Here is an 11,522-nt window from a genome sequence, read left to right as displayed (position 1 = left end):
TCCTTTATCTGCAGAGGAATATGGCATCATCAACAAATATTATTTATCAATAAAGAAACTTTTAAATGCAAAGGTAACATGAAATACTTCTGCAAATTATTTTTAAAAACCGCAACCATCATTTATCATGTCCCTATAACTGTAAGGATTTCCCCATAATGCCTTTCATGTCCATCCTTACCTCTCTCTGCACACCAAGACAGTTCAGCACTGATCAGTGATCTACTTTCATTTATAGTACCACAGTCCTGCAGCAGGAACGCCTTTCTACTTTATCACACCTCTGTGCTGATCACATGACTCCCTATCTGGCATTCACGTCACATACAGCAAGAAGCTGGACCTGCAAATGTGGATTAAAGTGGAGGAGTCTGAAAGATTCACTTACATTTATGACATTTAACAAATGCTTTTATTCAGAGCCACTTACAGAAGTGCTTATTTTTCTACACCAGCTAATTCTAAAGAACAAAGAAGATTCCTAATAATATATATTTATTAAATTCTGGCATGCATCCCCTATCAATATGTTGAACATGTCAGATATAAAGTTGCACAATATATTGCATTCGAACCCATGAGTTGTGTCTCTGCAAATCGTGAGCTACATCCATCCCTGTTGCCTATGCAACACTGTGGGGAGGCGACATATTCAGCGAAATGTAACCTTTCCATAAGACAGCTCACTTAGATTTTCAGCCCAATCTTATCAATTACATCACCAGTTGTTCCTTGCATTTATGAAGAATTGGTCCCTGAAGGAGTGAGAAATAACTTGCATTTATGAAGAATGCTGCGTAAAGCACTTTTTCTGCAGTGCAAGTTGCAGAGCGAGACCTGAACCCCTCGTGACAGTGAATTGAGTGCCTGCTTTGGGTGGGCACTGGTGCTCTTTAGTGAGTGGGTATATGGCACGGAGACAGTGGCAGAAGCTCTCGGCGTAACCTTCCCTGGGCTTGCTTTACCCCACTGACTGATGGTGAGGCTCTTGACCCTGCGGCTGAACATTAAGAAAACCGGAGCAAATCCTACGCAATACAGTGAACAGTGTGGCACACTAGCAGGACTAGGTGCAGGTCATGCTGATGTTGAATGGTGAGTGTGTGGCTGAAGCTCTCTACCAGACCAGGGTGGAGCAGTCTCTGGGTCTCCAGAACAGCCATCCAGTTGCCGACCTCAGCCAATACTGCCGATTGGAAGGGATGTGACTGGTCTGGCAGCTCCTACTTCACTTTGTACTGGTCGCAGCCTTGCTCAAGCTGAGTGGCTCCAGCAACTGTCACTAGCACTGCCAGAGGTCTGGCTCCTCCCACACATGGCACAGCAGGAAGTTGTTCCACCCATTACCGAGCACCTTAGCTGTGGGCCTGTATGGTGTAACATCCACCGCCCTGCCAGGATGAAACAAGCGCTGATTCTCTCTCCTCAGTATGTGCACCATAGGGGTATTTTTAGTTTCCACATGGGTGGTGAGACAGGACGTCAGTGTTTTTCTGCAGGCGTCCAGTGTGGTGATGTATAAGGAAGTGGTTTTCCTGTAATGCCACGCTCCACATAGGCACTGACTCCTCAGGCTCTTTAAACTGCATGAACCCTGTCAGCCTGCAGGATGAAGGCCAACCCAAAGATTTAAAGCCAGAAATGACAGCTATCAGGCATGTATGTGACAATTGGAAAAGCACTCTCTTCATTTCAGTCATCCTAGTACTCATGTAGGTTGATTGCACCCTAGTGCACCAATCTGAGGACTCCATGCATTTTCCTGCAAGAAGGATAAACATAATAGAACAGCAAGATAAAAAACATCAGTCCACAAACGTGCACATATTTGTGTAGTAACTACACTGAGAGCAATAATACTGCTCAGTTGGTGGGAGGGATGCCATTGCTCCACTTCACTCTCCACTGCAGCACTAGCCATTCATGGCCATCTGTGTAGTACCTTCAGAGTATTCATCAGAGTATTCATCAGAGTATTCATCCTTCAGAGTATTCATCAGAGTATTCATCAGAAAAATGACAGAGTACATTTTGAAAAAAAAATATAATGCAAAAAGCAATGTCTGCAATTTACACTTATCAGTATGACAAACAGAGCATGTTAACCTTACAGCATGTCAAACTGCTCATTAAGAAAAAATTGTAATCACATGGTCATCAAAATACCACAGCTGCCCCACCCACAAAGACAAAAAAAATCACACCAGCCAGAACAAGAACCAGAACATTGGCATGACAAAACCAAAAAACAAGGAAAACAGACAAAGAAAGTCAGATTGGGTAAAAATAGAGAACAGCTAATAAGTGCGTCCCGATTCAGCTTGACTGAAAGGGTGAGTGGATAAATAAAGGGTTGTCATGGACTAAATAAACTTCTCATCCCAGCGCTGTCATACTCACCTCTTCCCACCGACATCTCCAATCTGGTTTGCCGGAATATTAATTCAACACACCTGTTGTCTATTCTCTCCTTTACAACCCTTACAACCCAATTTGTCTTCCTGGTTGTACAGACCTTGTCTCCTGCTTGACCCCTGACCAAGATCACCAGCTAACCCCCACTTACCTGACTTGCAATGCTCAAGACACTGAAACCTCTCCCTTCAAATCCCCCCTCCTCTGGACACTAAATAAAATTTCTAGAAATTGGATCCTTTCCTTCATCTGTGTGTGCCTTCATTACAGAATACTTCGCCAAAGCATGGATCCAGCAGAGGTTGAAGCCAGACTCACCCAGTAAGAGGCGACCATCACTGACCTATGAGAAATGGTTCAGAGACTGTCCCAAATGGTTCCTACCTTAGCTGCAGTGTTGTCCTCACCGTCCAAAGCTGCTACACTGAGAGCAGTGATTTCTTCACATTCTAAAATTGCTCCTCCTTGTATCCCTGTAGCTATTCCAGAGAGGTATGATGGCTCAGCAGACCGTTGCAAGAACTTCCTCATGCAGTGCTCCATGTACCCCCCATCATGTTCCACAATTCATCTCTGAGGAACAATTCATTCATTTTGTGTTATCTCTGTTGACTGGTCAGTCAGGTGTGTGGGGACCATCCTGTGGGACAGTCAGGACCCAGTATTGCAATCTGAAACTGGATTCTACAGTCTTTCAAATCAGTTTTCCAACATCCTGCTGACGGAAATGAGGTAGGATCTGTTTTGTGTGAAATGTGCCAAGAGAAATACACAGCTTCCGAGTATTCCAGAAAATTCCATACAATTTCCGCTGGTAGTGGCTGGAGCACTGAACATTAAGTTTCATCATGGACAAGGGAACGTGCTTGCCGAGGGAAATCAGCCATGCTAGATGAACTTGCTCAGCTGTGTTTCTCTCTGCTTTGGTTGACTGTGGAGCAGCAGGCAAGGTTTTAGATTTTGGGTTATCTGCCCAGCTAGGAATCAATACACTGTAGACACCCTTATGTGTTAATTTTCCTAATGGCCAACCTATTGGAGAAGGTGTTAATAGACAACAAACTTCCATTCACTCTTCAAGTTGACCTATTTCATAGTGAATTGATTCAATTCATGCTTCTCCCCATGTCTTGTAATTCTGTTATACTAAGCTTTCCCAGGCATTCTGCCCATGACTCAAGCAATTCTTACTGAACTGGTGTCCTGGAGTAAACACCATTTCTAACACTATATGTCCTTGACAGTCCTGTCAATTTTTATATAAAGCCCCGAGTCCCCAAATTCACAGTCCATCCCACCACCCTATAAGAACTTGTCAGATATGTTCTGTAAAATTAAGACCACTGAACTTCTGCCCCATCAACTTTGGGACTGGGTGGTGAAACTCCTTCTTGGGGCTCCTCTACTATAGAGAGTCAAGCCCTATTCACTTTCCCAACCAGAGCAGGCCTCTATGGGCAGCGTATGTTTCTGAGTCGCTTCAACACAGATTTATTCAACGCCCGCATCTCTCCAGCAGCTGCTGGATTTTTCTTTGCTGAGAAAAAGGGAGAAGGATTAAGAGCTTGCATTGACTACTGGGCCCACAATGAAGTGAACCTCAAATACTCCTACCCACTTCCTCATTTTTATGACTCGTGAACGTCTGCAAGGAGCCACAATCTTCACTAAATTAGATCTCCATAGTGCGTGCAATTTCATACGCAAATATGAGCCTGACGAGTGGAAAGCAGCCTTCGTAACATTGTCGAGACACCAGGAGTACCTAATCATGCCTTATGATCTGTCCAATAGACCCACCCTGTTTTCCATGCATTTATAGATGAAATCTTTCAGGACATAGTAAGCAAATTCCTGATTGTTTATATTGATGTACTTATATTGATGTTCTAATTCAGAGGTAGAACATGTTGAACATGTCACAGCCATCTTGACACATCTTAGGCAGCATCATCTGTATTTCAAAGCAGAAAAATCTGAATTCCATCATCAATCCGTCACTTTTTTAGATTGCATCATCAAGCCAGGCATCATCTACATGGACCTGAAAGTATCAGCAGGCTTGAATTAGCCTAAACCGAACACTATCAAGGAACTACAATTATTTTTAGGTTTTGCAAATTTTTATAGGAGGTTCAAACGGGAGTTGGTACCATCTCAAGGAGCAGGGCACTAAGATCTATCAGTGGACTACGGTTGCCAACCAAGCTTTCCAAACCTTGAAAAAAGCTTTGACTTTGGCACATGTCCTCCATCAGGCTGACCCTTCTCTGCCCTTTTTCGCAAAGGTCAATGCATCAGAAGTAGGAATAGTGGCTGTTTGTCCAAAAGACATAGCACCCCACCATGTCTGTACCCCTGTGGCTTCGATGCAAAGAAACCACAAGCAGCCAAGAGGAATTATGATATAGTTAACTGTGAGCTTCTCGCCATCAAACTAGCTCTAGAATAATGGATATACTGATTGGAGATAGCAAAGCATCTCTTCTTGGTTTATACAGACCACAAAAACAAGGAATACCTCAAGTCAGCTTGGCGACCCATCCCAAGGCAAGCCAGGTGGGTATTGTACTTCTACTGGTTTCATTTTACTGTCTCTTACAGCCTAGGCTATAAGAATCAGTAGGCTCGTGCCAGAATCCAGATTCCATTCCAAATAAGTTGCTTCCTAGCTACTATACATGGGAATTAATCACAGACTTGTCATCTTCTCAGGGATATTCTCCCATAATGGTAATGTTGCCTCATTCCTTTTCCACACTTACCAATTTTTGTCGAGGACCCATCCTGTGACTTCAAACAGTTCAGAGCATCTGGGTTTCCACTTGCAGTATGTGGCTCAGACTCAGTCCCCACTGACTGACTGCGGGGGGGTTCTTTCATGGACTCCAGGATCAGTGCTCATCCCAGCACTGCTAGAAGTTCATGAAGATGCATACATTGATGATGATGCATTTTCATTACTTTCAAACGATCAGTTGGAGACCCACATTTGCTTTCTGCCCTTTTCTGCACATTCTTCACTCATAACAGAAAGAACAACAGTTTTAGGAAGCTGCAATCTCCCATTTGTTTATATTCCCCTCAATTTTTGTTTGTGTGTATGTGCACATCTTCTCTCACCCATTTCAGCAAGGTCAGAATCCTGTCGTATTCATGTGATATTCCTTTGACCTCTTTGGGGTTCGCTTCATCCTGAAGAACTTGGTAGATGCAGCTGGAGGGTCGGGGAGGCTCCATGAAGCAGATACAATTCTGTGACATTATCATGCAATTTGTACCTCTGATGTCACTAGAAGAAGAGCCAGGAAGAGCCAGGTTTAAAGCCATGCACACTATCTCTGGAGCGACTAGGGATTCTGGAATCCCCATGGCTCTGGGAGTTGGGCTCCCTGCCGCAAGCACCTGTCAGTCATTTCTGAATGTGTACTTTTTTATTCTTTCCACTTACCCCATGTTTCCCTCTTACCCATGTAACAAAGACACACACAGACGCAGGAGAGGATCCAGTCACTAGAGGTTTTATTTAGTGTACAGGCTCGGGGGGGTTAATTGGCAACAAAGAGTCATGTAGTTCTGGAAGCCTCAGACCTGAAAATGCCAAACAAAATGCCTTGACTGGAGGCTTAAACAACGAAGGTAACACGAGGTGCAGTTGACAGTAATGATCATTAAGGGTCAGTGAGAACGTGGAACTGATCAAAGGATGTGATCCATAGATAGGCTGGTAATTGACAGGTTGGAGGAGTCTGATTGATAGGGGGCTGGAGATGTGTGGATAATTGGCTCTGTGTGTGTTTGAGTGCTTGTGGGCTAGAGCATGACAAACATAGGTTGCCATGGACAGTTAAAATTAGCCATTGTCTGTCATTTCAGTTAGTGTCTGATCACAGGACAGCTTCTGCCTAAATGATTAGAATGGCAGAGCACTGTCAACAACACAATGTCATGTACAAAACCTACCAAATTGTATTTGTTCTGCATATTTAGTAGAAACTGACTCAGTAGGGATGACAAACTGTAGGGTGACAGGCAGATGTACAATTAGCTAAAGGGCTCAATGTACAAATATCACTTGCTTTAATATAAAACTTATAAAGCACCCTGTGATTATATGTGATTATGGCTGGTTCTAATACAGTGAGAGCTGAATGGACAAATTTCACCTCCTACACACATTCCAAATATTTTGTTATTCTATTTAAGACAGGTGCAGTACTATTTTGGAAATAATAATGAAGTCAGTGCATTTGATTGTTGTGGATGATAGGCTCTTCTATGCCGATTCGTTTGAATGTACACCTGTAAAATGTACATATAGGATTAGTATTGCTAATAAAGAAGTCTGTGAGCGTAGGTGCAGGGTAGGTGTTTCTAATAAAGTCAGCAGTGCGTGTACTATTCTCACATGTATACATGCTGTATTTGTAAGCAGAACATTTCAGGACTATATTTTTAGACATCTTATACAGTACTGGAATTTTTTTTATGTGTCTCTTCAGTTGATTTATGTAGATTATGCATGATTGTAACGGAAACAACTTTATTTTTAAGGAATTGTTCATAAATATTGCACAAAGTAAAATGAATTGAGCTGAGAGTGTACATCAAATACTGTATACATACCATATTTATAAGGTAAACCTTTCAGAACAAAATTGTTGTAATTATAGGGCAGCTTTATGCTTGAGCAGTTTTTTCTATCAGTTTTACATAATAAAATAACTTAGTAAAATAAAGTCAGTTATTATAATTATTAGTCACATTTATATAGGGCCAAATTGAGGACACCTTACAGACAGTTGAGAGTCTACATCAAATTCTGTATACATGCAATATTGATAAGGAAAACCTTTTAGATAAAACTAAGTCATGCATTATTCTAATTCAAACAAGAGGGGCTTTAATTATTCTACTCAACACAACTTTATTCTGGAGGAATGTTTTGTACAAATTTTGCCTAATAAAATCACTTTGATGGCCTTTCTAAACCATCTGTAGAAGAAAGCATACACAATAGGATTACATGCTGAATTTGAATAGGCAATCCAACTAACCATTTCCAAAACCTGTGGTGGACTACTGGAAACCGAAAATGTCTCAACTGTGCTGTAGATACAAAATGGTGTCCAAAATGATAGAAACCCCCCCATAACAACAGCCAGTGTTTTAGTGGCTTTTCTCTCTGCCTTCCTAACGGTGGGCTGCACTCTGCATGTATTTAGTTGAGAGAGAGTGTTGTGGATTAATCGTGACTGTCTCTGGGCAACAACATATATTTTCATATATATGCTCACCATGATAACAGAGGGGATGTACAAAGAGAACAGAGACAATATCAAAGCTGTCACTGGTCCTATAACTATTGTACACCCCCCCTCACATATAACATCACCGTAGTGTTCAGTACCAAAAATGTTTAGTTCAATGACAATAATTCCCACTGAAACAGAATAGCTCCAGCAAACAACAATCATGAACAGTGTAGTCAGAGGAGTGATTATTTTGTGGTAGAGCAGGGGGTGACACACTGCATAATAGCGTTCAACAGAGATAAATGCAAGATTTATAACAGAGGCAGTACACAATACAATATCAAGACTGCTGTGTATTTTACAGAATAATGTCCCCAAATACCAGCAGGTCTCCACAGAGTGTGTCATACTTGGAGGCATCACAACCCCTCCTACAAGCAGGTCCGTTACAGCCAGAGAGAGAGTGAAGTAGTTGGTTGGAGTGTGGAGCTGCTTAAAATGAATGATGGCTATGATGACAAGAAGGTTTCCGATTAATGTAAGAACTGTAACAAAACTAATGATAAAGTAAGTCACAACTCTCATAGGCAGGGGATAAATGACCTTCTGACATGAGTTAGGATGATGTTCATAACAAAGAGAAATGTTTCCTGTGCTCCAATTTTGTTTCATGTCCATCACTCGCTTTCCTTTATCTGCAGAGAAATATGGCACCATCAACAAATATTATTTATCAATAAAGAAACTTTTAAATGAAATGGTAACATGAAATACTTCTGCAAATTATTTTTAAAAACAGCAACCATCATTTATCATGTCCCTTTAACTGTAAGGATTCCCCCATAATGCCTTTCATGTCCATCCTTACCTCTGTCTGCACACCAAGACAGTTCAGCACTGATCAGTGATCTACTTTCATTTATAGTACCACAGTCCTGCAGCAGGAACGCCTTTCTACTTTATCACACCTCTGTGCTGATCACATGACTCCCTATCTGGCATTCACGTCACATACAGCAAGAAGCTGGACCTGCAAATGTGGATTAAAGTGGAGGAGTCTGAAAGATTCATTTACATTTATGACATTTAACAAATGCTCTTATTTCAGAGCCACTTACAAAAGTGTTTAAGTGCTCCAACTAATTCTAAAGAACAAAGAAGATTCCTAATAATATATATTTATTAAATTCTGGCATGCATCCCCTATCAATATGTTGAACATGTCAGATATAAAGTTGCACAATATATTGCATTCGAACCCATGAGTTGTTTCTCTGCAAATCGTGAGCTACATCCATCCCTGTTGCCTATGCAACACTGTGTGGAGGTGGCATATTCAGGGAAATGTAACCTTTCCATAAGACAGCTCACTTAGATTTTCAGCCCAATCTTATCAATTACATCACCAGTTGTTCCTTGCATTAATGAAGAATTGGTCCCCAAAGGAGTGAGAAATAACTCGCATTTATGAAGAATGCTGCGTAAAGCCCTTTTTCTGCAGTGCAAGTTGCAGAGCGAGACCTGAACCCCTCGTGACAGTGAATTGAGTGCCTGCTTCGGGTGGGTACTGGTGATCTTTAGTGAGTGGGTATATGGCACGGAGACAGTGGCAGAAGCTCTCGGCGTAACCTTCCCTGGGCTTGCTCTACCCCACTGACTGATGGTGAGGCTCTTGACCCTGCGGCTGAACATCAAGAACACCGGAGCAAATCCTACGCAATACAGTGAACAGTGTGGCACACTAGCAGGACTAGGGGCAGGTCATGCTGATGTTGAATGGCGAGTGTGTGGCTGAAGCTCTCTACCAGACCAGGGTGGAGCAGTCTCTGGGTCTCCAGAACAGCCATCCAGTTGCAGACCTCAGCCAATACTGCCGATTGGAAGGGATGTGACTGGTCTGGCAGCTCCTACTTCACTTTGTACTGGTCGCAGCCTTGCTCAAGCTGAGTGGCTCCAGCAACTGTCACTAGCACTGCCCCGAGGTCTGGCTTCTCCCACACATGGCACAGCAGGAAGCTGTTCCACCCATTGCTGAGCACCTTAGCTGTGGGCCTGTATGGTGTAATGTCCACTGCCCTGCCAGGATGAAACAAGCGCTGATTCTCTCTCCTCAGTACGTGCACCATAGGGGTATTTTTAGTTTCCACATGGGTGGTGAGACAGGACATCAGTGTTTTTCTGCAGGCGTCCAGTGTGGTGTTGTATAAGGAAGTGCTTTTCCTGTAATGCCACGCTCCACATAGGCACTGACTCCTCAGGCTCTTTAAACTGCATGAACCCTGTCAGCCTGCAGGATGAAGGCCAACTCAAAGATTTAAAGCCAGAAATGACAGCTATCAGGCATGTATGTGTCAATTCGAGAAGCCCTCTCTTCATTTCAGTCATCCCAGTACTCATGTAGGTTGAATGCACCCTAGTGCACCAATCTGATGATTCCATGCATTTTCCTGCAAGAAGGATAAACATAATAGAGCAGCAAGATAAAAATCATCAGTCCACAAACGTGCACACATTTGTGTAGTAACTACACTGAGAGCGATAATACTGCTCAGTTGGTGGGAGGGATGCCATTGCTCCACTTCACTCGCCACTGCAGCACTAGCCATTCATTGCCATCTGTGTAGTACCTTCAGAGTATTCATCCTTCAGAGTATTCATCAGAGTATTCATCAGAAAAATGACAAAGTACATTTTGAAAAAAAATTATAATGCAAAAAGCAATGTCTGGAATTTACTCTTATCAGTATGACAAACAGAGCATGTTAACCTTACAGCATGTCAAACTGCTCATTAAGAAAAAATTGTAATCACATGGTCATCAAAATACCACAGCTGCCCCACCCACAAAGACAAAAAAAATCACACCAGCCAGAACAAGAACCAGAACATTGGCATGACAAAACCAAAAAACAAGGAAAACAGACAAAGAGTCAGATTGGGCAAAAATGGAGAACAGCTAATAAGTGTGTCCTGATTCAGCTTGACTGAAAGGGTGAGTGGATAAATAAAGGGTTGTCATGGACTTCATAAACTACACTCATCCCAGTGCTGTCATACTCACCTCTTCCCACCGACATCTCCAATCTGGTTTGCCGGAATATTAATTCAACACACCTGTTGTCTATTCTCTCCTTTACAACCCTTACAACCCAATTTGTCTTCCTGGTTGTACAGAACTTGTCTCCTGATTGACCCCTGACCAAGATCACCAGCTAACCCCCTCTTACCTGACTTGCAATGCTCAAGACCCTGAAACCTCTCCCTTCAAATCCCCCCTCCTCTGGACACTAAATAACATTTCTAGAATATGGATCCTTTCCTTCATTCTGCCTTCATTACAGAATACTTCGCCATACCATGGATCCAGCAGAGGTTGAAGCCAGACTCACCCAGTAAGAGGCGACCATCACTGACCTATGAGAAATGGTTCAGAGACTGTCCCAAATGGTTCCTACCTTAGCTGCAGTGTTGTCCTCACCGTCCAAAGCTGCTACACTGAGAGCAGTGATTTCTTCACCTTTAAAAGCTGCTCCTCCTTGTATCCCTTTAGCTATTCCAGAGAGGTATGATGGCTCAGCTGACCGTTGCAAGAACTTCCTCATGCAGTGCTCCATGTACCCCCCCATCATGTTCCACAATTCATCTCTGAGCAACAATTCATTCATTATGTGTTATCCCTGTTGACTGGTGAGGCTGAGGCAGGTGTGTGGGGACCATCCTGTGGGACAGTCAGGACCCAGTATTGCAATCTGAAACTGGATTCTACAGTCTTTCAAATCAGTTTTCAAACATCCTGCTGACGGAAATGAGGTAGGAGCTGTTTTGTGTGAAATGCGCCAAGAGAAACACACA

At 42.7% G+C, this 11,522-nt stretch overlaps 1 protein-coding gene across 1 annotated transcript; it reads right to left on the bottom strand.

Moving 5' to 3' along the window:
* Positions 1-6,958: 6,958 nt before the first annotated feature.
* LOC145659913 (trace amine-associated receptor 1-like) lies at positions 6,959-8,361 on the bottom strand. The gene has a single exon (XM_081723460.1). It carries the CDS (start codon positions 8,346-8,348, stop codon positions 7,332-7,334), a length of 1,017 nt encoding a protein of 338 aa, XP_081579586.1. The 5' UTR covers positions 8,349-8,361; the 3' UTR covers positions 6,959-7,331.
* Between the last annotated feature and the right edge of the window lie 3,161 nt (positions 8,362-11,522).

The sequence above is a fragment of the Electrophorus electricus genome, chromosome 2 (assembly GCF_041902795.1).
Source record: "Electrophorus electricus isolate QZ-2024a chromosome 2, ASM4190279v1, whole genome shotgun sequence".
Lineage (NCBI taxonomy): Eukaryota > Metazoa > Chordata > Actinopteri > Gymnotiformes > Gymnotidae > Electrophorus > Electrophorus electricus.
The sequence above is the reverse complement of the archived record's forward strand: the minus strand, read 5'-3'. Positions and strand labels throughout refer to the sequence as shown.

Excerpts from the sequence above, each read along its gene's own strand:
- LOC145659913 (XM_081723460.1), bottom strand. The coding sequence starts at position 8,348 with ATGGACATGAAACAAAATTGGAGCACAGGAAACATTTCTCTTTGTTAT.